General features: G+C 48.7%; 1 protein-coding gene across 5 annotated transcripts in view; it reads left to right on the forward strand.

Annotated features, from left to right (window-relative positions):
* The window catches only part of PPP1R37 (protein phosphatase 1 regulatory subunit 37), a 56662-nt gene extending 30400 nt beyond the window's left edge, over positions 1-26262 (forward strand). For 3 of the 5 annotated variants that reach the window (XM_035117124.2, XM_060275584.1, XM_060275586.1), the window contains 11 exons: positions 35-132; positions 2258-2303; positions 3717-3817; positions 6115-6234; positions 8459-8609; positions 10113-10268; positions 11746-11858; positions 13939-14080; positions 14203-14369; positions 17101-18076; positions 19411-24023. In XM_035117124.2, the coding sequence (XP_034973015.2) occupies positions 35-132; positions 2258-2303; positions 3717-3817; positions 6115-6234; positions 8459-8609; positions 10113-10268; positions 11746-11858; positions 13939-14080; positions 14203-14369; positions 17101-18076; positions 19411-19517 (2177 nt within the window). In that variant the 3' untranslated portion in view covers positions 19518-24023. Of the gene's footprint in view, positions 1-34; positions 133-2257; positions 2304-3716; positions 3818-6114; positions 6235-8458; positions 8610-10112; positions 10269-11745; positions 11859-13938; positions 14081-14202; positions 14370-17100; positions 18077-18354; positions 18446-19410; positions 24024-24523 lie in introns of those variants that run through there. The other 2 variants (XM_060275587.1, XM_035117126.2) reach the window with 2 other exon arrangements.
* Positions 26263-26538: the final 276 nt, after the last annotated feature.

Genomic DNA, 26538 nt, shown 5'->3' on the forward strand with positions numbered 1-26538 from the left:
TCTCTTTCTCTCTTTCTCTCTCTCTCACTTTCAGCTCAGAATGTGACTGTGGAAGAAATTATCACCGCCTACAAGCAAGCCTGTCAGAAGTTAAACTGTAAACAGATACCCAAACTACTGAAGCAGATCCAGGTATGTGCCTTTCCTTAAGTGCACAGCAGAAACGCTTATCAGATTTGTCTGTCAAAGGCAGAGATAGATTTTTATAAACACTGAAGAAAGCTGGCTGTCGCTGGAACTGAACAGTAATAATAATAATAATTGAAGTTGGGTCACACGTATTTCAAGGGCTGTAGCCCAGGCCCATGTAGCACAGCAAACACTAAACAAGGACGAGGTTTGTGTGTGTGTATCTTTCCATTGCTTCCAAGATGGCTGTATTAGCCTAGAGAGGGAACTGGGCCAGAGCCCCGAGAGCTAAGTGAGCCTGCAAGGTTATGAACATCGGAAGGTGCTTTACACAGTGACTGAAGATGCAGGTTGCAGATGCAGAGGGAGGACAATTTTGCCCTTTATTTTGATTTGAAGCCCTTCTCTGAAAACAACAGCTTGGGACTGAAAATCATCAACTGAGATTTCAGCTCATGTTGAGATGATTGAAGAATTCTTAATAGCAACTAAAATGTCAATTATCATGAACTAAGGCAAGAAAATGAATCCACCTGTCTGTGTTTTGCAGGATTTGCGATGTAATGCACACACTTACATTGTATATTTGGGCCGATGAATGAAAACCTCTTTGTTATGAGGTGGCCAGCTATTATCAGTTTCTGGAATGACATTATGTGCATCCCCAGTCATTGTTTACATTGGTGTAATGAACTTTTCGCCCTTCTATTAGCTGGGGAATTTTATTATTACCGTATTTTTCGCTCCATAGGACGCACTCCCCCCCCCCCTAAACAGGAAGGGAAAATCCATGTGCGTCCTATGGAGCGAAGTCACTGCCTACTCCGCTAGCAAGAGCAGGCATTGAGGCGGTGCGCCTCTCCCAATGCCTGCTCTTGCCAGCGGAGGAGGCGGGTGGCAGAGGCGGCAGAAGGGCGAGCGGGGAGAAAGCCCCTTCTCCTCACTTGCCCACCTGCCGCCTCTGCTGGCAAGAGGAAGCATTGGGGTGGTGTGCCTCTCCGAACGCCTGCTCTTGCCAGCGGAGGAGGCGCACGGCAGCAGCAGCGGAAGGGCAAGCAGGGAGAAAGCCCTCTCTCCCCTCACGCCCTTCCGCCATAGCCGCTGCCTGCCCCTCCTACTCTGCTCTGTGAAGCATCTCTCCCCCCCCGCTGCTGCTGCTTGCAAAAGTCTGCTTTTACGAGCGGCGGGGGGGGGGGGGAGAGAGAGAAATTTGACGGGGAGCAGAGAAGCAGGGGCGGGAGGCAGCCAGCTGCCGCCAGCCTCTCCTTCCCTGCTCCATGAAGCATTTCCTCCGCTGCCCGGTGCCGCTGCCGCTTGCAAAATCCTGCTTTTACGAGGGGGGGGGGAGAGATGTTTGACACGGAGCACGGAAGGAGGGGCGGGCGGCAGCTGTTTCTTCTCTGCTCCGTGAAGCATCGCTACAGGGCTTCCCCTTTCTCCCCCCTTTTCGCCAGTGTCGGCAGGGGCAGGGAGGCAGGAGAAGCCCAACAGCATCGCTACCAGGCTGCCCCTGCCTCCTCCGACACAGGCGAAAGGGGGGGGAGGGGAAGCCCAACAGCATCGCTACCAGGCTGCCCCTTCCTCCCCCGCCCCCATCACCTCTGCCACCACTGCCTCCTCTCCTCCCTCTGCAGCGCCCCCCCCCCAGCCTTTTAGAGGAGGAAAACCAGAATTTTTTTTCTGGTTTTGCTCCTCTAAAAACAAGGTGCGTCCTATGGTCAAGTGCATCCTATGGAGCGAAAAATACAGTAAATTGGTTATTAGAAGTGTGCATGTAAATGTGTGTACATCTGTCTTGTTCATTTCTTTTAAAAAAAGAAAATTGTGTTGTCATTGTTTAAAAAAGGCCAGTCCCTAAATTGGACCTAGGAGCAGCCCAAGCCAATCCTGGAGAAAGGAGCTATCCCTTGTATATTGGGATATCTCCTCTGATCGGACCTGTTCTTAATTCTGGATCTGAACCAAATTGGACTGGGCCTGGATCAGATTGGGAGATGAAAGACATTCATATTACATAGATCTTTTGATACACTGGGCTGTCCATGTTTCCCTTTAGCTTGTCTTCATTATTTCTTACCTTTAAGCCATTCCCTTCCGTGTGTAGTAATTTACTGTTGCTTTATTGCAGGAATATAAAGACTTGACTCCCAGGATAGAGTGCTTGGATCTGAAAGGTACATATTTCCGTTCCCAAGTCTTCTGTTGACACAGTGCAAATCACGATCACCTTGCTGACTCTGGTATTCCTCTGTGACTGTGATCCCTCAAACCTTCTATCTGGGAGTCTGTGCTTGAAAATGGTCCCCTTTGCAGATTAGGAGAGGTTGGGGAGAAGGAATGTCCAGTGTTGTAAATGTGAGGTCATTCTGCCTAGGCCACAGGTTACAACATAGTGTCATGTGCAGATTTGATAAACTTGGAGGTCTTGTTTTGCTGGCAAACACATGGAAATCTTGTGTTCTGAAGCTCGCTCACTATTTCAGAGGTTTGCTAGCATGCATCTACACGCTCCTCCAACCCCCCACCCCAGGTTTAACATTTGCAATAGCCCGCAAATGTTTGGAAACGAACCAGATTGTGTAACCATGTTTGGCACATGCAAACGGAACACACGGCTGACTCCATGCTAGAGGTGCACGTGGCCTTGATTTGGGGTTACGTGGGGTCACCCCCCCTGGCTTCTCCCACTCCTTACCTGGTTTCATATTTCATAACCAGCGAGTCTCTCCTTCCAAACAAACGAGTGAGTATCCTGTTCTTACTGCGGAGACAGGTTGCTGACTTCAGGGCACGTTTACGTACAGAGTTTGCCTGTGAAATGTCTGCTGCTGGTGAGAGGCTAGTCCTAGTGGGCAGGGCGGAGAAGATTGCGAAGGCCGCAAGGCATACAAGGGTGGGGACTTCATTGGAGTGGAAAAGCAAAGCGGTGGCTGAGCAGATGGTATGTGATTGGGCAGGAGGAGGGGAAAGAGCTGCCACTTTGGGTTTTCTGGCTTCTTAGCAGAAATGAAGCCCAGGCCTGCAGTCGTTCTTCATATTTGGAGTACAGCGCCAACGATGCTTTGCGGTGCAAAACATTCAGCTTAATGTCCTGGGCTCCTTTGGAGGAAGGGATGGGATATATGTTTAAGAAATAACTTTGGCTTTCCTGTAATATTTAGAATGGCAGTTCTTAGCTCTCATGCAGCAGGTGATTTTAGAATGTTCCTATTTAGACTTGTTTAGGGAATAGATGATGAAGTATCATTAGAAAGCCTGGTTTAAACCAGCCTCTCTTCCCACCCCGCTGATTTTAAGTCATTTTTGTACCCCGCCAAGTTGTACCTTAATGACTGGGTCTCTATAGCCCGGCTGCTTTCCAGTATTTAATGCAGTGTTTCTCAAACTTGGGTCCCCAGTTGTCGTTGGACTACAGCTCCCATAATCCCTGACCAGTGGTCCTGCTAGCTAGGGATTATGGGAGTTGTGGTCCAACAACAGCTGAGGCCCCACATTTGAGAAACACTGATGTAATGTATCCTGTGCTTGACAGTGAACCCTTTTAAATGCTGGAGGCTTGCAGATTTACTTTGTCTCTTGTTTTCCAGGCGAGAAGTTAGACTACAAGGCTTGTGAGGCCCTGGAAGAGATTTTTAAGCGCCTCCAGTTCAAAATAGTGGATTTGGAGCAAACGAACCTAGATGAAGATGTAGGTTTGCATGTAACATATAAAGAACTGCCTCTCTTCTCCCCCCCCCCTGAACAGTCAGCTGAGCTGAATCCTGCCGTTCTTTAACATGGGGGAACTTACAGTTCGGGGCTGAGCGTTTAGATATAAGGAATATGGCCTAGTGTTGTCTGTTCCCATCACCGACAGCTCTCTGGCATCTTTGGCAAAGCATTTTCCTAGGCCTGTGGCTGGAGATTGAACCTGGGGGCTTGTGCACACAGAGCACATGCTTAATAGATTACTGTGTTTTATTTTTCTGTTGGAAGCCGCCCAGAGTGGCTGGGAAAACCCAGCCAGATGGGCGGGGTATAAATAATAAATTATATTATTATTATTATTATTATTATTATTATTATTATTATTGCTACCAGATCACGGGCCCTCCAAGTGGTGTGACTGGCTCAAGTCCTCAGACTGGATATCGTGACAAGCTGCTCTTCAAAAACTGCAGCAAATTGCTTCCTGAAAGTGGATTCCCAACATTGGCTAGTGATGGCTCTGTTCATAAGACACGTTAGTGAGGCCCCTTAATTTGGAAGAGGCAGGGTGTGCAAATCTAAAATCCTGTTGAGCTGCCTCTGCTCACGTAGGGTGAGAGTGGTGGCAGCGTTGAGGTGACCTTACAAAGGTTCGCTCTCATCACTCCCTGGACCCTGCCTAAGGCCTGATCTGCACATTGAATCATAGAATTGTAGAGTTGGGAGGGGTCTGAAGGGTCATCTAGTCCAACCCCCTGCAATAAGTGAAAAGTGAATGAATTGTGCTACTTCAGAATATAGGCAGGGGGTTGCCATTCTTGAATGACCTCCTTTTAAAAAACAAGCAAAGCTCCATGCAAGTGGAGAATTGGCACAGCTGGGAGATGGATGGGGTTAAAAACTTCCTCCCTTATGTGCTTGTTTTCTTCTTGCATGAGGACTTAAATTCCACCTTGAGATTCTGCCATGTCTTCCCACTTCATCTGTGGACAAGGTTTATGGCCCACTTTGTTAAGATGTACATCCAGCGTTAAAGTAAAAATAAAAATGACCCCGTCATTTATTAGGCACTTGAAACTGATGGATGACCAGCTCCAAATTCTCCCTCTCTCCCCCTGCCCGCTCCCTGCTAAAAAGTGTAAATCGGGTTGTAGTCAGCTAACTTTTACTCAGAGTAGACCCGTTGAAACGAATGAACTAGTCATGGCAAGTAATTCAGTGGGTCTACTCTGAGTGTCTCATCCTAAATTACACAGCCATCAGCGGTGTGTTGTGGTTCCCTCTTCATGCAAATTTCGGGAGTTGCGTTTGAGTACATTGTGCCAGTTCAGTCTGCTCCTCTCACAGGCTTGTTGATAAGCAGGTCCCAACGCGAAGAAACAAATAGTTTGTGGTTGGAAGCCTAGAGCAAGACAGGTCTTGTGTTGTCTCTTTGACTTAGTTTACTGGTTTTTCAGTGCTATGACTAGCCAATTCTTTCCCTGGGGGCAGCCTCCCAGTCTCCTTCCCCCTCCCACCAGCCCTGAGCTCCACAGGATAAAAATTAGATGAACAAAACTTCTGGGGGTATTTTGTGTTTAATACATTTCATTGTAGAACTTCAGAACCAGAAATGGCATTTGAGAAGTAGCAATGAACAAATACAGCAGGTGCATTCATGAATCAATTATCAAATTGGAAGAGTTTTAAATTTGATTCTTTGCAGACCTTTACTGCTTGCAGAGTTTCCATGTTCCTACTGCTCTGAAACTTGTGCAAAATACCTGCTTGCTGTCTCCGGACAGTCTTGCCCTTCCTTCCTCTCCCATCAGTAATATTCAGTAGCTGAGGAAGGTGCCCTGAGGATCATCTAGTCCAACCCCCTGCAACGCAGGAATATTAGGCTGTCCCATACAGGGGATCGAACCTACAACCTTGGCATTATCAGCACCACACTCTTAACCAACTGTACTGTGTTAGGCTGCAGGACCGGGTCCGTGAGGCCTTGTTGCAAGGTGTGCTGTGATTCTGTAAGTCAGCTCCATTTGCACACAGTGAGACTTGCTTCCAAGTAGGCACATGCAGATTTGGGCTGTGAGCAAGTTGATACTTGGTTTGGATCTACCGCCTTGAAAAAGTGCATCTCGTTTCAAACCACAAAGAGGCCTTGTACATTGTGTAATGTTATCTTGAAAGATATCAGTATTGCTGCATGAACTTTGCCCATTTTGCGCCCTCTCTGGGTCGCACCCAGGACAGGTGCTCCTGTGGCCACACCCTTGCTAACAGTCCTGGTGTTTCTCCTTTTGTTTTTGCCAGGGTGCCTCGGCGCTGTTTGATATGATTGAATACTATGAGTCAGCCACACACCTCAACATCTCATTTAACAAACACATCGGCACACGAGGTTGGCAGGCGGCTGCGCACATGATGAGGAAGGTTTGTATTCACAATTAGGTAGTATTTTCCCTCTTCTTCTTCCCCCCCTCCCTGAAATTCCATTGCTTGCAGTAGTGTTGCAAAAAGAGGGCAAGCATTGAGCCTGTGTCCTCATTCATGTCCAAGCCCAGTTTCACCGTCAAGCTGCAGCTCTCATTGCCTGGAAATGCCATAAGTTAACATTTCTGGGGTGGTGTTATTGTAATTCCCCCCCCCCAGCAGAGAGAAAAATTCTTTCCCTCCCTAAGAGTGAGCATTGACAGGTTCTCCACGATTCCATGGGCCCAGCTGTAGATTTCCCTGGTGGAATAAATTTGTACTGTCTGGTGCCAGTGGCAGACAAGCATAGCTGCCAAGTTATCCCTTTTTTAAAGGGATTTCCCCTTATGCTGAATAGGCTTCCTCACGAGAAAAGGGAAAACTTGGCAGCTATGCAGACAAGGGGACTCCAGTAGGACGGAATATATTAATGTTCCAGCAAAATTACAATTTAAGCAGGCAGCAAATCTTGCCATACATACACACCTTGATCTGAGGAGTAAAAGATTCCCTAACTATTTTTAAAAATCCATAGAAATGTGTTGTGGCAGTTATGCCATAGAACTTACACTAAAAGTAAGGCAGAAATGGAGGGGGAGATATACATGTCCTTAAGGTGAAGTGGGTTTGTGCCGATTCCTAGGGAGCGCTGGGTAAGTTGCTTTCTATTGGAGCTGTGAGAGCTGACGGGTTTTTTTTTTAAAAAAATCCTGATTTCAGCCAATGCGAAGCCATGGGAGAAGGGAGGAAGGCCTTGAGATGAACAATTCCTATAATTTCCCATTTTATTGTTTCCTGTCGGCTTCCCATTCTGTGTGCTTTGCTTTACAAACGCTTGAAAGAATCTGTTCCCATGTGCAATTGACTAAACCTTGGAGATCCTTTCGTCTGCCTCCCACCTTAGCATTATCTCACTGTTACCTTGATGACATCCATTCAGGTGTTGAAACAGACTTTGTTGGCGACTTGATCTATACGTGCTGACCTTTACCAGGCATGAGGAGCTCAGGATGTTTTCCTGAATGGCTTTCGGAACACATTGTGATCACGCTGGTACCAGGGTCAAGCAAGGTTCATAGTGGGGAATCTGTTTTCCTATTAAGTTATGCCAGTCCTTTTACTTACACCATGATCTGCAGCAATAAACCATAGAATAAGTTCAGATTGACACACACCCCTATTCACAGCTGCGCTCTGTTAATTCAGGAACTCAGTGATAATCTCCTGCTTTAACGGGCTTACTGATCTTGCTGTTCCTAGCTGCAAATAGAATAGTTTCCCCAGTGTGGAGTGCTATGCAAAGCCTGCACAGCAGACAGAAATCTTGGGCAGGGGCTAATACTTCTCACCCTTACCTCAAGCCTCTTTAAAGTTTTTCCTTTTTAAACAGCAACGGCAGCCTCGGCACCCCCCTCCACAAGGCACGCCAGCCACAGCTTGTGGAGCAGAGCTGCCTGATGCTGAGGCTGCTGAGCGCTGGGCCCGGTGGCAACATAAGGCAGCCCCAGCACTTCCTCCCGGGAGGAAGAGCTAACCCACCCACCCTGCGTGAGCCGAAGGCGGGGGGGCTTGATCAGCTGAGAAGCCTGCCCCATCACTCATGCAGGGGGTGTGAGCTACCTCTTTGTCCATTCAGGGGTGCAGGGGTGCAGCTGCTAGCTCCTAAACAGAGAAATCTACCAGAGCCCCCACCCCTGCCTCCTGCATGTGCAAGCAGGCAGCCATGCACCCTCAGTGCAGAAATATAAACAAGCCGCCTTCCTGTGTGGGCAGCCGAGGGAGGAACAAGCTACATTGGCCTGGCCAACATAGCTTGTTCTTCCTCAGGGGTATGAGGGCCAGTGCGAGATGGCTGCTTCACTTGGTGGTATATCACGAGTGAAACCACAAGCTGCGTCCCTCACCATGAGCTGCAGCCAGGTGCTGGTGGCATGAGGACTCTGGAGCAGCAGCTGTTTCACTTGCAATATACCAATTGTTCTCTCCTGCTGCGCATGTCTGGTCCACTGCATACTCTTCTGGCTGCTTACAGCCCTTTGACTTGGTTGCGCGGCAACTTGCTTTGAGGTGCTGGCTAAGAGCACCTCTGGCCCACGGGTGTTCTGAGCTGAAACGTTTGTTGATATCCAGGTACAGCACCATTCATACCTTTCTGTGACCCGTCTCTCAACATTTCCTTCCGCAGACAAACTGCCTCCAGTACTTGGATGCCCGCAACACACCTCTGCTCGATCACTCGGCACCGTTTGTGGCGCGCGCCTTGCGCATCAGCAACAGCCTTACTGTGCTGCACCTGGAGAACGCGAGCCTGTCGGGGCGGCCCCTTATGTTGCTAGGTGAACATCTTGAGTTGCCCTCTGTGTCTCCAGCCAAATGCCCTTCTCTCTTGCTGACTCTCCGCTTCCATTGTCGCTTTCCCTAATTCCCCACTGAGAGCTCAACCTGCTGCTAGCAGGCGTCTTTTCTGCGAGGGCTCCTTGCCTGCCAAAGGCATCCCTCTGCAGCACTGTGAATGTGCCAGCATTGATAGTCATAATGACGGGCAGAGCAGTCCAATTGATGCAGGCAAAAGCCCCCTTCTTGCCTTCCCTCATCCCTGGGCTCTTCAGTCTGCCTAGATCCTTGAAAGGCACAGTGTCGAGGCTTGAAGGCCACCTTGCCTTGCCAAAGCTCCCAGATCCACATGCAGAGTCCATGATGGGGGGCAGGGGAGGTGTCGAAAAATATAGGGGAGGATTGAATAGGAACCGGAACGACACGTGCTCTGGTTTTGGTTCATCCTGACTCTTCCGAATATGAAATGCAGGCTTTACCACTGACATTGGACTCCAGCTCCCAAAGGTGTCATTTTTTAAGATTAGCCTAGGTGAGAGATACCAAGAGAAGCAGTATTAAACTTGGGAGAATGAAGCACCCACACTTGGTTTTTTACATCCTGCTGAAGGCATTAATAATGAATAGGAGCCAGCCTAAAGAATGCTAGCAATAATGGATGAAGTTTGAAAGACAGTCTCCTTCCGTTACGTGCCACCTAGTGACAAATGCCCAGCTGCGGCTGACCTTGTGCTTTCAGTTCCAGGTGTCTATAAATGAAGAGCAGGGAGGGGTTGGTTCTTAAATTCCATTCTCTTCCTCCTCTTGGGTAGCCAGTCTTTACATGCGAGTTGTGGTCTCTCCGCAGCCCCAGGCAGAAGGCAGGTGGATTGAATGAGAACTCATGGCTTTCAGACAGTTCTCTGTATTGGGCAGGACAGGCAGTTCCCCTCCTGAGATTTCATAGGCTTCCAAGACACCGCTGCCATTTTCTCATATGTTACCTACCCTTGAAGCAACCCCAACTTATCTTCTCTTTACTCACTTATTACCTCTTGAGGCGTATAAATAAACAGGAGAACTTCTGGTGGATTGTGCCTCTCCTTGCTCCATCCCCATGGGGCAGTCAGTTAGATTTGTCCACCTCGTTGTGGGCAGGAACGGGGAGTTGTCTCACTGAGGAAAACTGGAGAAAGACAGCAGACCTCATTATTTAACTTGCTGGTTTCAAACCAGTTGGCTGGTGGGCTAATTGGTCGGCCAGTTGGTTGGTGGGCTAATTTAGGCCAAGGTCAGATTAAGGGGCAAGTCCCACCTCTCCTCTTTACTTGCTGTTGGCAGACTCATAACAGGCCGAAGCCCCCGGCTTGTCCTGTGAAGGGATGCATCAGTGGTGCAGGGGGTCTGTGGCCTGGATTCACAGTCGCTGCCAAGCTGGGCAGGCAGAAAGCTTGTTGTCGCCTGGGAGGTGCAGCAAAGGCAGCCACTTCTCTTTAATTTTATTCTCCGCTTTGTCTGCTTTCTAGCAACCGCTCTTAAAATGAACATGAATTTACGGGAGCTTTACCTGGCTGACAACAAGCTGAACAGCCTCCAGGACTCTGCTCAGCTGGGCAACCTCTTGAAGTTCAACTGTTTCATACAGATTCTGGACCTGAGGAACAACCACATCCTGGACTCAGGTGAGGGATCCCTGCTTCAGTCTCCCCCCCCCCCCAAATTCTTTGAGAAACCAAGAGGAGGGCTCAGGCTGTGTCTCTGCAGTATGCTTCAGAAGAAAGATAACAGTTGCGGTCTAGGCTAGGGTGGCTCAAATTCTCTTCCAAGAAATGGTCAGATTCTGTTGTTTGAACACATGTTGTTTGACATCATTAGATGCCAGAGAGATAAACTGTTATACAACCTTCCGTAGACACCTGAAGGCAGCCCTGTATTGGGAAGCTTATAATGTCTGGTATGTTGTGTGTTCTTTATATTCCGTTGGAAGCCACACAGAGTGGCTGGGGCAGTAATTTATTTATTTATTTATTTATTTATTTATTATTTATTTCTGCTACTACTACTGTGCATACAGACCTTAGACTTGCATGTATTTTTGCATAATTTGTTCTGATTTTGCTAGCCAACTGATGTGTTTGAAATAAATCACAATGGGTAGGAGCCAAGTCATGCTATACAGTAAGCCCACTGGGCAAGATTCAACTCACCTATTATGCTAGCAGGAGCTTATGCAAGAACCTAGGCTAGTGCAGTGAGGCTCTCCCCCCCAGATTGGGTCTCAGAGGGTGGGAGAACCCCCAGAACAGCATGCTGGGGGCAAAGAGGAGGGAATTCTTCACAAGCTGAAATGGTTGTGCTGACAGAATGTTTGGAAAAACATGATGTTGAATTGCTCCCCCTGAAATCAGCCCTGGCTTGTCAGTCATGAGTAACCTAAGTCCCATTTATTTCAGCAGATCTTCTGTAAGTGTGTCTGAAGTTTGAATCCATTAACTTGATAACTGGTAATGAAACTTGTTGGTTGCAGCTTTTAATATATTTTTATTTTAGCTGTGTCAAACTACTCGCCAGCAAGAAGTTCTTCTAATTTGGAAGAACAGAGCCATTGGCTACTTAAATGAGTCTGGTTGGCTCTGATCAACCGGTTAAATCCTTGAACACATTTAATTTGAAATAAAATGTGACACATTTACCAGAACCTCATGTGGGTGTCTTTTGCACATAACAGAAGGCAGTGTTGGATATTTACAACCAAATAAAAAGTTGCCGTCTTCAGTTTTCCCCTTCTTAAAAATCCCCCTCCTAACTAGAACCAATTGAACTTAACATGGGGTATTCGCCCAGCTGTTGCCGTCGGAGGATATAAATCTGATGAGCAAACCGATTTAGCTGTTCCCTGAATTGGACACGCAGAGAAAATGCAAATGTGTTCTTGTGGTGCACAAAATTTCCCCGGCTGCCACTGTGACAGCCAAGTTGGCGGTCCGAGGGGGGAGAGAAAGAGGAGGGGGATTAGTTGAGACAAGGAAAGCGCCGCCTCCGAAAGCCGATGGTGTGCCTGGGTATTTGTGTCCAACTGAGCTGGCGTCACGTCTAATGAGGGCTGCATAAAGGGACTCCCACCCTCCCTCCATCAGCTGCTTGTCATTCACTTCACAGGCCTGGCATACATCTGCGAGGGGCTGAAGGAGCAGCGGAAAGGCCTCGTCACCCTGGTGCTGTGGAACAACCAGCTGACTCACACTGGCATGGCTTACATGGGGATGACGCTGGTGAGTCACAGGCAGCCTTGCTGCCCCGGGGCCTTGTTCTCTTGCTCGGGAGCCAGAGGCCATTCAGAGTTCCAGCCCGACCCTTTTCTGTGGTAGCTGCTTTATCCTTTGTTGGGCAACATGTTGGCCCTCTCTGCCCAGCTGATCTGTTATCTGGGGTTTGCGCCTTGGGGCATCCTGAGTGCAACATGGGAGCTCTGCCGCTGAGCTTTATCCTCCGCCTCCCATGTTAGGGATGGGAACATCTGGCCTGGTGCAGTCCGGTTGGGGGGGGGGGAGTCACCAAAGCACACTGCGAGCTGGAAAGCCCAGAGGAAGCTGCGCTTGCTGCTTCTCCCTCTCCCCCACCCATCCAGCCCAACTTGAAAACAGAACCTCCTTTTTCTCCTTCCCAGTATTGAAAACAACAGACTGTTACCAAAATCTACGGCTGCTGCTGCTGTCGCCATGTTTAGAATACAGGCAGTGACCTTTCTAGGTGTGTCCAATTGACACACAGGTCCTTTTGCACCCAGAAAAGGGCAGGGTGAGAATGGGACCCCCGTGCGAAATGTTCGCTGCCTGTACCGCGTTCAGCTGTCCTGCCTAAAAAAGGGGAAAGGGTAATGGAATGCAGGAAGTTGCTGTAGAATCATAGAATTGTAGAGTTGGAAGGGACCACCAGAGTCATCTAGTCCAGCCCCTGCAATGCTGGAATCTTTTGCCCAGCATGGTGCTCGAACCCACAACCCTGAGGTTTAGAGTCTGAGCTCTACCGATGGAGCGATCCCAAGGAGGCTCTCCCTTATATTGAGTCAGACCATGGGTTCTCCCTGCTGTAGCTGTGGCTCTCCAGGGTTTCAGGCAGGAAGTCCTTCCCAGGCTTACATGGAGATGCCAGGGATTGAATTTGGGACCGTCTGCATGCAAGGCTGGTGCTCTACCACAGAGCTGTGGCCCTTCCCAGAATAGGTGCTGAATAGGACAACTAAAATGGGGGCTCAAGGATTTTCCTCCAAGGAACGGCTAATGTTTGCTTTTAGTGTGTGGAGAGAACGTTTTGTCCCTTTCTCAACACCTGGTGAATTGGATTGGCTGAAGTTAAGCTACAGAAAATATTTCATACAGCTCTGTTGTATGTTGGACCTGCTTTGGGTTTCAGTGGGGCTGCCTTCTGCCCTCCTCACAGCTGTGGATTTGGGAGTAGGGAGGAATGATGAGGTCCCTGCTGGATGGAGGTTAAACTTCAGCCAGTTGCCAGTTCTCTTACGAAACACGGGGTTTATTCCTGCACAGAGAGACTTGCAAATTCTCAGGCCATGTGAGCACCAGCAGACCTGAGGACAGAGTGACTCAAAACCCAGATTGTGGAACGCCCTTCCCACAGAGGTGTGTTTGGCCCCCAAACTTCTACGTGGGTTTTAAAAACTACTTATTTGGGGCTGTGCCTTCTACAAATAAGGCCTTCATTGTTAGAAATGTTAAAAGAGCTCTGTATGTATGCAGGAATTTTGTATGGTGGTTCTCATTTGTTGTCCATGCTGCTGCCATTATCAATTTAAAAAACTGTTGTGTGAATTGTGTCTTTAGACCATAGGCCTGGTTCACGGGTGAGGCTAAGTGAAACCATGACTTAATATGAACAGGTGAGCATGTGTGTTTCTGGACAGGCAGTTGCAGACTCTTCGGTCCTCTGGTAATGTTGCTGGGAGCTAAGCTGTTGTTTGTCTTAGCGTGTCTTTCAAAGCTGGACTCATTGTTTGTCTCACTCCAGACAGACCACAAGGTCATTACCAAGGTGTGTTTCTTGATTTACAGTTCATGGTTTGCCTGAAGGAGACAAAGCACAAGCTCAGGTTCAGACAACATGCTAATCCTCAAACCGTGGCATAGCTCGCAGTAGTAACAGGACCAGAGGAGGGACAAAGCAGCTGCAGTTTCCTCTCCGGGAGCTCGCAGACTCACCGGACTGTGCTGATCTGTGGTTTGTGTCAGTGTCGTGTGCAAATTGAGCCATTGTGAGCTGCCTTGAAGTGGACTAAGCCCCCAGAGGCAGTCATTAAACAAGCAACAAACCAACATTCCCTATTTGCATCTCCAGCCTCACACCCAGAGCCTGGAGACCCTGAATCTGGGACACAACCCCATTGGCAATGAAGGTGTCCGCAACCTGAAGAACGGGCTCATCAGCAACCGCTCAGTGCTGAGGTTGGGATTGGCATCGACCAAGCTGACGTGTGAGGGTAAGCCAGGCCATGCAGCCTCCCCGGGTGCTCAGGCGGCTCTCTGTCTCTTCCAAGGGCAGAGCAGCCGCCACAGGCTCTGCGTTCGCATGGACTCACTGGCTGTGTCTCTTGGTGCCTAGGCGCTGTGGCAGTGGCAGAATTCATTGCGGAGAGTCCCCGGCTACTTCGGCTGGACCTTCGGGAGAACGAAATCAAGACCGGAGGGTTGATGGCCTTGTCTTTAGCCCTGAAAGTCAATCACTCGCTGCTCAGGCTGGACCTCGACAGGGAGCCCAAAAAGGAATCGGTGAGTCTGTGTTGTGCTTCTGTTGCAGACCGAAGGAAGCGGCTGGGAAAGTTGAAACCCTCCTGAGATGGCCTAGTTTGATTTTCTGCTCATATTAGGCATGGAGGGAGTGCTTGAATCACCAGGGATGCCCCTGGAGCCTTCAGTTCCCACCTAGCCCATAGAATTGTAGAGTTGGAAGGTATCCTAAGGGTCATCTAGTCCAACCCCTGCAATATAGGCATCTCAACTAAAGCATCCATGACATATGGCCACCCAACCTCTGCTTTAAAACCTCCAAGGAAGGAGACTCCACAACCTCCGAGGGAGTCCATTCCACTCTCAAACAACTTTTACTGTCAAAACGTTTTTTCTGGAAGTTTAGGAGAAAACAAGCTTGCTGTGTCTTCCATGTGACAGCCCTTGAGATATTTGAAGATGGCTATCATATCTCCTCTGTTTCCTCTTTCCCATGCTACACATACCCAATTCGCACAACCGTTCCTCATAAGGCTTGGTTTCCAGACCCTTTATCATCTTGGTTGCCCTCCTCTGCACACATTCCAGCTTGTCGACAAAATTCTTAAATGCCCAGAACTCACTTTTTAGGCTGCTGTGGGTCAAGGCCAGGCACCCCCAAACTGTGGCCCTCCAGATGTTTTGGCCTACAACTCCCATGATCCCTAGCTAAGAGGACCAGTGGTCAGGGATGGTGGGAATTGTAGTCCAAAACATCTGGAGGGCTGAAGTTTGGGGATGCCTGGTCAAGGCTCTCAGCCTTGCACGAAATGGGATGATTTTGTGTACGCTACCCTGAGTCCTGCTGAGACAGGTTGGGATAGAAACATCAAAGCAGAAGCAAAAAGGGTATTTTGAAAAAGGGGGGGGGTTGGCTGGGAGCGGAAGATGGTATGAAAATGGAACAGGGTATTTTATAAAGGGCGGAAGCCACACACCTTAGCATTTACCCAGCAGTGTTCTCTGCATGGAAACAGAATGGCTTAGCCATGTGCTTTCCTGGTCCCTCACAACCAAACACATAAACACTCTTGACGTCTACAGGTGTTTAAATTCCAGGCCCCTCAAGCTCAAACTTGGGAGCAGCATCCCTCACCGACAGCACACTGCTGTTGCTGCTGAGCTGCCTTCATTTGAAAAGCCACATTGTAAAAGCTTTCTGTGTCACAAGGCAGTAACATGATTTTGCCCATCAGGGAGCAAAAGGCTTTTCCGAGCCACTCAATACCCACCATCTCATGTTTCCATTGCTATAGGTCGGTTTTGCTGGCATAGCTTTGGCTCTACATGTGGCGCGTGCCAGCGCAGCCAGCCAGGCAACCCTGCTGCCTCTGATAAACCTTCCGCTCTGGAAAAATAGAGGCCCAGTGCCTGGCACAGTCAAAGGTGTGCTGTAGGCAGGTAGAAAAACTCCAGTTGTGTCAGGCATTTGGCTTCTCTTTGTCCCTTCCCACTTGTGGAAGGCCTTCGCCATGTGGAAGAGCTGTGGCGCAATGGCAGAGCACATGATTTGCACGCGGAGTAGTCCAGGTTCAGCCTCCAGCATCTCCCATGTAGAGATGGGAGAGACTCTGCCTGGAACCCTGGTGAGAGCTGTTGCCAGTCAGTGCGGGCGATACTGATCTAGGTACACTAGTAGCCAGACTAGCTTCCTGTGGTCTATCATGGTATTGTCAGGCAAGGGATATCTGGAGTAAGTAATTAACTCTTTATTCTCAAAAGTACACTTACAATTTAGGAAAATGCAGATCTGTCAGTTCCACATCTCTCAGCTACTCCCAGGTGTGAACTCAATGAGGCAGTTGTAGCCACAGAGAGGCCCCCGAGAGATGCACCCCCACACTGAAACTTGTCGCAGGGAGAAAAGGGGCACATCAGCAAAATCAGGACGAATTTTCTGGCAGTATGCGCTGTGTGACTGGAATGGACTCCCTGGGGAGGTGGCGGACTCTCCTTCATTGGGGGTTTTCATGCAGAGGTTGGATGGCCATCTGTTGTGGATGTTTAAGTTGAGATTCCTGCATTGAGGAGGGTTGGATTAGAGGACCCTCAGGATCCCTTCCAATTTTACAGTCTATGATATTTGATGAGCATTCAAACATGTGTTTTTCCCTCCCCCTGTACTGCCCATGGAGGCCCATACTTTGCAAGGCTTCTGCATGTGTAATTTGTCCGGGGCCACAGTGGTCTTTTGATCCCCTCCAGCATAAAAGCTCTCTGATTTCTTCCAACCCACGCAGCATCTGAACTCAAGCAGGCAAGGCTGAACTCATCAAAACTCCCACCTTCAGGCTCTGTGCCAGCTTCCCTTACAACAATGGTTGGGACCCTCACTTGGGCCAAATGCAGCCCCCCAAGCCTTTCTGTCTGCCCCATGCCACTCTCCCCCCACCACACACAACCTCCCCAGCCTATCCCCTACTGGCCCCATTTCCTTCCCTCCTGGAATGTTTTGCCTAAGCTGGAAAATGTCCTTGAGGCTCTGACAATACTTGCTTGCATGGAAGATAGAGAGGAGGTGCATGAACATGTGGAGAAGCTAACCTGGCATTGAAAAATAAAATTCACATTCCTTGCTTTGCCAACTTTGCCCCCTCCCCCCAAAAGTTGTCCAGGAGGCTGTGGGCCCCTCAGGCTGAAAAATGTTTTGCCTACCCGAGCTTTACAATAAATGGCGCCCCTGTGCCTTTCAGCTGCTGTGCCGCTCACCCGCTTGCCTTTCTTCCTTTTGCAGGTGAAGAGCTTTATCGAGACGCAGAAGGCCCTCTTGACGGAGATCCAGAACGGCTGCAAGCGCAACTTTGTCCTTGCCAAAGAGAAGGAGGAGAAGGAGCAGCAGCTCCAGCAGTCGGCCTCCATGCCCGAAATCACCATCACGGAGCCCCTTGAGGAGGGGGCGGTGGAGGACGAGGGGCAGAACGGTGACATGGCGCCCATGCCGGAAGAGGGGGAGGAAATCAGGGAGGCACCGCCCTCCCAGGAGAACGGGGCGGCCGACAAGAGAGCTAGTGGCAACGACGAGTCCTCAGACTCCGATTCGGACACAGACGAAGAAGAGGATGAAAAGCTGGTGATGAAGGCTCTCCCGACATCACCTCAGAAGCTCAGCAGCCCTGATCACGCGGGTGACTTGCCCAAGCCACCTTCCCCCTCAAAGACCAGCGGTGCCCTTAGCCCCGAAAGCAGAGTGCTGCCCCCCTTGAACACCACAGAAGAAATAAAATGTGAATCTCGATTGGGAGTCACCAGTGGGCCTCCAGCCCAGGCCAGCTCTCCCGGGAATGAGAGGAGGATTGCGGTCTCCAGCCCTGGGCGAGGCCACAAAATATTTGTTGTTACGCGGGTGGAGAGCCTGCCGGAGAAGGCAGTGCCAGAGGGTGCTGATACGCGGCAAGAGGGGAGCCCTCTTCCTCCACGGGCTTCTCCGCCAAAGCCGAGCGACCCTCCAGTCCCGCAGGCTCAGCCAGCAAAGACTGAATGCTCAGATGGACAAGCGACAGAGGCTGTTCCCAAGCGGGCGGCTGGCTCAGAAACCTCTCCCTCCACACCAAGCCCTGTTTTGGGGGCAGAAAAGATGAACTCTGGGCCGTGTGAGAGCGGTGTTCACAGCTCTCTGCTGCCTAACGGACTAAGGATGGAGTTTGTTCATGCACTACCAGATGCTCCCTCAGGGCATGATGGGAAAATGGACAGTTGCTCTGTAGAACATGGTAAGCACATAGAGAGAGCACGCTTTGCATTCTGGGAGAGGTGTTTATATAGGGTATCAAACAGGCTCCACCCTACTCTTATTGTGTCAAGGAATGAAACCAGCGGGAAGCTGTGTGGGTGGGGTGGGCTCAGCCGTATGGAGTCTTGCCTCCTAATAGGCAGATGACTACGGATTTCACAGGGATTTTGAACACAGAAGCAAAGGCCAGGTTTAGACACTCCTTGGGAGCAGGGCGAGTACCTGGCTCACACTCTGCCTTTTCACTCTGCTTTTCAGAGCTAAACTGTTCCAAGAACGAGAAGGAGCTGGAGGAATTACTCTTGGAAGCAAGCCTAGAGATGGGACAGGAGCCAATGTGACACTTTAGGTAAGGGAGTTGCGTGTCAAAATGGGCAGAGGGAATATGATGTCTGCTAAAAGAGGGGGCTCCAGGAAGGATAACCAGGGGGGGGGGCAGGAGCTCTCCATCCTTGTATTGCTGCACCAGCAGAACGTCACCTAGAAAGCATTAATCCTGAATACCCTTATGCAGGAATCAAGTCCTGCTGGGTTCAGTGAGATTTTCACTTTCTAAGTAAGTAAGCACAGGGTTTCCCATACTTGGGTTTTTGGACAACAGCTCCCATCATCCCTAGCTAGCGGGACCAGTGGTCAGGGATGATGGGAATTGTAGTCCAAAAACAGCTGCAGACCCAAGTTTGGGAAACCCTGCTTTAGCAGAATCTGGTGACTGACCTGAGCATTTTGAAAATTCAAGTTTGGTGTGCCCTTTTAGTCAAGTTTCTCAATCTCATGGCGTTAGAAACAAATCTGGGTGGTGTCCAGGTAAATATATTTACCTAAAATGTATATATTATATATATTTACCCAAAACGTATATAATGTAGCACAGCAAGAGGAGGAGGGAAGTGTTTGTGAGGGCTCAGAATGGGGATGGCTGGATACTTGAGCTGCTGTTAGAGTAGTGGTATTTCTAGATGGAGATAACCCAAAATACATATTTATTATTCAATATATTACTGGATGGGGAAGCAGAAGCAGTCGGTGTGGTGCTAACATCCCAGGACAAATTGAAGGAAGGAAGTTAAGAATGGAAGGGGGCTAAAGAGAATTGTAATGTAATTTTATTTAAGGGTTTCAACCCCCCCTCCCCTTTTCAAGGCAGCTACCGGTACATTGAAAATTTAGTACTGTGCCATTTTTATGAGTTGGTAAGAAGCTGGTGATTTATAATTAGATATGGATCTATATCTGCTTGCGTTGCCCTCCCACTCTGGTCTCCCGAACATCTTTCTTGCTTCCCTCCCCACCTTCTCCTTTTCTCTCTTTCAGTTCTGGGCCATTCTGCATCCAATGGGGTCTCTTTGGGGAAGCGCCTGCCTAGCTTTACCTCCACCCTTCACCATGTGATTCTGAAAACAACAACACCGCCCCCCTGACTGCCACACAGAGGCAACATGACAAGCGCCACCTGTCCCAACGGCATCCATTTCCAACTGTGACCCTTTCCCCTGCCGCTACCCCCTTATTCTCATTATCGAAGTCTTCCCTCTGATAAAAGATGTTCTGCTTGGAGGGGGGTCGGGATTCAGGAAACAGAAGAGCCAAGGAGACCTTGACCCAAGAGAAAAGCTTCCTTCAGGGTGAACTCTTGACATCTTTTGCTGCTTTTTGTGTCTCCCTGGAACTCTTGCCGGGGGGAGGAACTCAGCAATGTTTTTGTTTCATTTTTCCTTTTGCAAGGGGATGCCCCTTGCAAGTGATTTCACAAGGCAGAGGCTGGTTTGCGGACTCGGATCGTTGGCACCGCCTCTCTCCAGTCTAACTGGGAAACTTTAAAAGGAAAAGGGCAAACACTACAGATGAACAGGGCCCTGTGTGTTTGCTTTGTGTGTGTCGCGAGCACCGCAGGTCCCAGTAGGTCCAGTTTTCCATGAATGCTTCGAGAGGAGCAGGCCTCTCCTGGGTCCCGCTGGCTGAGAGCGTCATAATGCTGTAGCTCCCTTGCCAAGCAAGACTATTGAGGCTGTTTAATCCACAGCACAGACTACTATTTATTTTTATTTTTCAGTTTCTCTTTCCCCACCCACCGCCCTCCCTTAGTTGCGTCTCCTTGTTTGTTTGTCTTTTCTTCGGTGTCTGTTGAACAGAATGGGAACAGTTTTTCCTCCCACCTTTTAACCTCCAACCACCTTAAGAAAAGGAAAAGGAAAAGGTTCTGCTTCCTCCCAATTTGCAGAGTGCACCGAATCAGGAAGCCACCAAGAAGCTGATTTTCCCTGGTGAAGTTGTTTGCAGCAAGCAGAGAGAGAGAGAGCGCGCACCCGTGTGTGTGTGTGTGTGTGTGTGTGTGTGTGTGTGTGTGAGTGATGTGATGCCTTTTTGTGCATTGATGGGCAACGTTTGCTCATTGCCCACTAATAAGAGGACTGCCGTGGCTTCGACTGATCCGGGTTCTCCTGGCCTTCAGTGGAGAGAATGAGGCAAACTCCTTGCATCTCTCCTAGCAAGATTTGTTCTTCAAGCCATACCATGCCGAACTTTTGGACGATGTGGATGATACTGTGTATGGCTTGACTGTTGAAGTAGCGAATATTTTAACTGACCGTTAAACTTCGTAAATGGCACGTGTGCACCGTGAGAGACACGCCCCACCCCGTTTTGTTCACCCCATGCGATAAAACTGATGTGAGAAACTTCTTAGGATGCTGCTGATTTTTTGGGCAGTTTTCATCTTTTATTGTTACTTTATTCTTCAAAAAGTTGTAGGCTTTCCCACAGTTCTTGTGCGTACATCGGCTGTGGACAAGGACCCAGGTGCAGTGATGATAGAGTGTTACCTGGCTATCACCAGGGCCTTTCAGGGTCCAAAATCACTACTTTTGCAGAAGAAGGTTGAATCCCTGACAGCAGCACCCCATCCCACCCCCTGGAACTTCGATTTCCTTGAGAAAAGGGGGTAAACACACCACCAGTTGAAACGTGAACTGCTCTCCCAAGTTTTGCTCCACAGAGGAAATGCTCCAGGCTTTGTGGGTCTCCTGGCTGGCCGTTCTGCACCGAAAGGGGAGGGGAGGAGGTGGGTTGCTGCAGAAAGTGTATTGCTAGAGAGTGGGTGGCGGTTGATTATTTCTCAGGGAAGGACTTTTTGCAGCCAAAAAATACCTCCCCCTGCCCCCCTCCCGGTGGTGCATTGAGACCCAGTGGAAGAGATCCCAAAGGCTATTTACGGGAAGCTCCACAAAAACCAGGCTCAAATGGCCTCAAAGATTAGCCCTGATAGGCAAGGTCTTCCTCCAAAAGAAAAGAGAAGAAGCTTGCCCGCCGAGATGGGAAACCAGGACTGACGAGAGGCGGGGCAACCAGCCCCCCTTGCATGGGGAAGTCCGTGTTGTAGGGTGACAGGTGTAAAAACAAGTGGCCATCTTTTTTTGTTTTGAGCCTAGGTGCGGTGGGAAGAATAAGCCCTCTCTTTGGGTCCTTAAATTCTTTTCTCACGGAATCCCACTGGGATCGCTCAACTCTAACCCCAGTTGCTAGCAGGAAAGGAAGAAAAAGAAACACGCTTCCCCCCCCCCCCAAGCGATGGACTGCTTTCCTCCTGTTGACACGAAACGAAATCTCCGCAGGAGATTTGCGGTACTAACCCCGAAGCTGAAGCGAAAACGAAAAGGAATCTCTCTTTTTTTGTATAGACTTAGCAGAGGAACCGTTTTCCCCACCACAACACCCCCTAAAAGTGTGGGGTGGGGGGAGGGTGGCAGCTGTTGGGTAGACATAGAACTTAATGCTTTTTACTTTATTATTATTTTTCTTAAGTGCAATAAAAATCTTATCAGGGAGCTTGAAGGGCACTTTTGCTGCATGGAAATTCAGGCTGGAGAGGCAGGAGGGAGAAAAACAAAAACTTGGTGTGCCCACCATCTGCTTGACCATGATTCTTTTTCTCTCACACACACCCCGACACACAGAAACACATGGAGTTTTTGCTGCGTTAACACTACATTTACAGAAAAGAAGATGGCACCAGTTTGATTTTGTGTTCCTTTTCCTCCCCCAGTTTTATTTTTGCTAAAGTTTGTCATTCCTTTCTGTTTTTTTTGTTTGTGTGTGTGTGTGTGTGGAGTTTTATTTTTGTTGAAACTGTCTTCTATTAAATGAAAAGCTGCATTCATCACGTGGCTTCTCTCAGTCTCTTTTGGGAAAGGGGGTCCAAAGCACAATCTCCGTTCTTGCCCCATGTCGCAGTCACGTTTTGCCAGCAAAACAGGCGCCAAATAAGCGGTGTTGTGAATCGAAAAGTGTGCCGAGGCTGGGTTGGGTCTCTGCACAACATCCTCCTTATTTATGTATTGCCGTTGGGTGACAATGTGATTTTACAGAGTGGCGTAAGCAAAAAAAAAAAAAAAGTGGTCTGAGCCCTCAAAAATCTTCCAGCATAATTTATCAATGGGAGAGGAAGCAAAGGAAGGGAGAGGAAGGGAAAGGAATTGTGCATACTGGGATTTTATTTTGGTGTGGAACGAGAGGACTCTGCAGGTTAAACTATGAGCATCAGGAGAAACTCTGTTTTTTTGTCTCTGGCTTTCCCAAAAGCTTGGAGAGACACTGCATTTTCATCGCCTGGCTGCACAACAGCTTTGCTGGTTCTCCCTCCACCCAACTGCGTTACGCAGCCACATTCATCCTTGAACTTTTGCTTCCAAGCCTATCGGGCAATGCAGTTGCTTGTTTTTTTGCTTGTTAGCGTTTGGTTGCTTCATGGGCAAATAGGTCTGAGAAGAGATTAGGGATTGGAGCAATGGGTCTTGATCCTTTGCAAAGGAATTGATGCCTCTGAAGCTGGGGAGGCATTGTGCACTTACGCAGCTCCAAGGGAAGGAAGTAAAGGGGGGGGGTGCTTACTTGCCGGAGGAGAGACGCCAGGAAAGCAGTATGAGGAAGAGATCAGCAGGCAAGGTGTAGAGCTTTCCTACAGAAACCTTCCTTCCCTTTCTAATAAAAGCAATAATCTACTGGACTAGCACCCTCTGGTGTGAGAAGGTGGAACTGTCAGGAAGCCAAAGGAAAAGATGGCAGAGTGAATTCCTCGTGACGTAGTAATATATGCGAGCTTAAGTTTTTTTCCCTTTTAAACCCCTCTGAAACTTCTTCCTGCCATCAGAAAGGTGGGGTCTTGTTCATGTGCTTATCTCTGATGCATGTTTTAAAAGTGCATTCTTAAATAAACAAGCCCTGTTTCATTGTTTATTTTTTGTAAACCCTCCCCCCACAAAAAAGGAAAATATTGACACTGCCTGGATAGCTCAGTTGGTTAGAGTGTGGCGATGATAACTCCAGGATTGCAGGTTTGATCCCCGTATGGCTCAGCTGTGTATTTCTGCATTGCAGGGGGTTGGACGAGATGATCCTTGAGGGCCCAACTCCACAATTACAGGGCCTAGAAATATACCTGGACTACTGCAGGAGTAAGGACTCAAAACATTGCTTAGCTGGAGCAGAGCAAGATTCATCAGCTCCAACTATTCTGTGTCCAGGAGCTCGGGGTATACAAGAGTCCTGTATCTCCAGCACACCAAAAGCCCATATGGTCCAACGTCATGTTCTCACAGTGACCAAATGCCCCAATGGGAAGCAGGACCCAGTCAGGACCTGAGTGCCACAGTGCCCCACTCTGCAATTGCGATTCTTCAGCAACTGGCATTCAGAGGTGTACTTCCCTCTGAATACTGTTGGAGGCAGAGCATAGCCACCCTGGCTGGTAGCCATCGATAGCCTTGCCCTCCATGAATTTGTCAAAATCCTCTTTAAAGCCACCGAAGCTGGAGGCTGCCACTACATCTTACGGGAGCAAATTTCATAGTATTAACCAAGTGCTGCGTGAGAAAGTTCATTTGTTCACCTGCCCCCAGCCTTCATGGAACACGAGACAAACTTGTGGGTTTTTGTTTTTGTTTAATAAAGAGATCCTATGCTGTCTTCTAATTGGCTTCTCCTGTGGCATTCATACCCTCCCCTGTATTTTATTTATCCCTTCCAACTCTATGATTCGTCTCAGTGAAGATCCTCTCTTAAAGGCAAGTTAACTCTTGTCTGTGGGAAGCAACTCCAGCCTCCTGATGTAACTGGTGCTTTCAGCTCCTGGATTTGGCCTAGACAGAGGATGGGGGCTTGCAGGGAGGGCTTGCTCATCGCCCCCCAATTCTGAGAAGGCATATCAGAGGGGGACATGAGGCAGGGGAGCAGCTTGGAAGATAGGAAGCTGCCTAAGGCTATATCAGGTCATGTAGCTCTGTAGTGTCCACACAGACTGGCAGCAGCTCTCCAAATTTCAGAGAGGAGTCTCTGCCAACCGTGCGTAGGGATGTTGGGGATTGAACCTCGAACCTTCTGCATGCAAGGCAGTTCTACCATTGAGCTGAGGCCCTTCCCTTCTCTCTTTTAGGGTTGGAATGTGGAGGCTTCCAACATGCGCTTGCAAGCTACCTTGAATTCCTGAGTGGCGGAGACCTGGGATATAAAACAAGGTTCGATTCTTGCCGGTGTCCCATTGATGGATTGTTTTGTGGGTATCAAGAATGACCCAGAGCATCAGTGAATCTTCTCTTTTTTCGTAGATACCAAAACTCTCATTCCAGCACTTTGGTGGGAGGAGAGAATAATTTCTTCCTGTTGATTTTGGGAAAGCTCACCCTTGGTTCGGAGCTAGCTTTATTTATTAAACAAGAAAAGGAAATCCCAGGGAATTTGTGTTCATGCATTTAACCCTTTATACCATGTTCAGTTGAAATAAAGTTTCCCTTCTGACATAGGCTGGGCTTGTGCGTTTCCCTGTTTCCGCTATTATTATTCTCGGGGGGTTAAGTTTACACATATCAGCAGCCATGGACGGAGGAACCCACCCTCCCAATCCCAGAGGTTTCTCTGGCAGAAAGGTTTGTTGATTTGGATTTTCAAGTAGATGGTATTATTATTATACACTCCCAGCATTGTATGCATTGGTAAGGTTTTTCTCCTGTGTCAGTTATCTTGCGCATTGTCCAGTGGGAATTCTGATGGAAGCTGGATCATCTTGGTGTGAGAAGTGTCCCACAGAAACACGGAGGCTTTGGCGGACTTCCGGTCTATCGCGCTGCTGTGAGGACGCAGAAGCCCCGAGCTCCGGGGCTTCTGGCATTCGCGGAGGGGGGGAATACCGCGGGGGCACGCGGATCCCCATAGAACCCCGGGTTGAGCTTCCCGGGGGCCAAATTTGCCCTGCAGAGCTCCTGACGCGACTCCTCCGCTGCCCGGGGAGCTCAGCAGAGTCCCTGAGAGTCAGCGGAGTCGCAGTCGCGGGAGCCATCTTGGGCACCAGCATTACCTCCAGAAGCGACGTCCCGAGTCTTCACACAGAGAGCGGTGGATTCCTTCCGCAAAAAGCAACGATCAGGAAAAAACAAAACTCAGCGTAAGTAAAAAAGCTTGATTGGCAATATTTTTTTAAAAAAATTGGACACGGTGGGTGACTATAAAAACGGAAGTCGGTCTCCCACTTTGATTGTTATGTGAAGCAGTAACCTGATCCTCAGCAGGAGAAGAGAGAGGAAGTAACTAATTTACCAAGAATCAGACTCTTAAAACCCTCCAGGAGACTGGAACTAGGTCCCTGGAGAGATTAGTGAATGGATCAATATTTTGCTATTATTAAGAAAAGACTATGTTATTGATATTTGGATTTACGAAATAGCCAGGACTGGACTTAAAATGGACTTCATCTGGGAATTTGACACCTGTCACATCTGGTTTTATTATCTGCTGCTTTCCCACGGGATTTGAGAGCAAGGACGATGGCAGTCTCAACATCAGTACAGGACTTACAGTACCAAAAGATTTATTTGGAACTTTTATACATCAAGGGACAGCTGGTCAAGAACAATGAACAAGTGCGACAAATCAACAACAGACTTGAGGACACGAAGGGAGATATGGACAAGGACTCTGGAAGAGAACTGACCTGCGCAGACAACACGGAGGAAGAAATAAAAATGATAGACATTAATGATAATTTAGAAAAACTTCAAAATTGCAAAGAAGAGAGGGAAGAAGATTGTCAAAATGCCCCACAAGTGGGAGATGTGGGACAAGTTTTGGACTTAAAAAAAGAACTCTCCAACGGAGAACCAGGGGGGGGGGTCTCTGCACACCCAGTGAGAGAGGGTGTGCAGGGAAGGCTCTGGGTTGAGGGGAAGGAAGAAGGGGGATGTTGGGAAACAGCAAGGAAAGTGTGGAAACAGCAGAGTGGTTTTAAAAAATATTGCTGGAAGTTTTTGGAAAGGGTGGGAGGGGGATAAAATGCTTAATCATGTAAATTTAGGCTGGTCTGACTGGAAATGTCCGACACTGGCATGAAATATGGAATTTGCTGAGGTATCTAGGGAATCTGGGTCCAGGGGAAGGGGGGAGAATGAAGTATTAAAA

The sequence above is a fragment of the Zootoca vivipara genome, chromosome 6, assembly GCF_963506605.1.
Source record: "Zootoca vivipara chromosome 6, rZooViv1.1, whole genome shotgun sequence".
Taxonomy (NCBI): domain Eukaryota; kingdom Metazoa; phylum Chordata; class Lepidosauria; order Squamata; family Lacertidae; genus Zootoca; species Zootoca vivipara.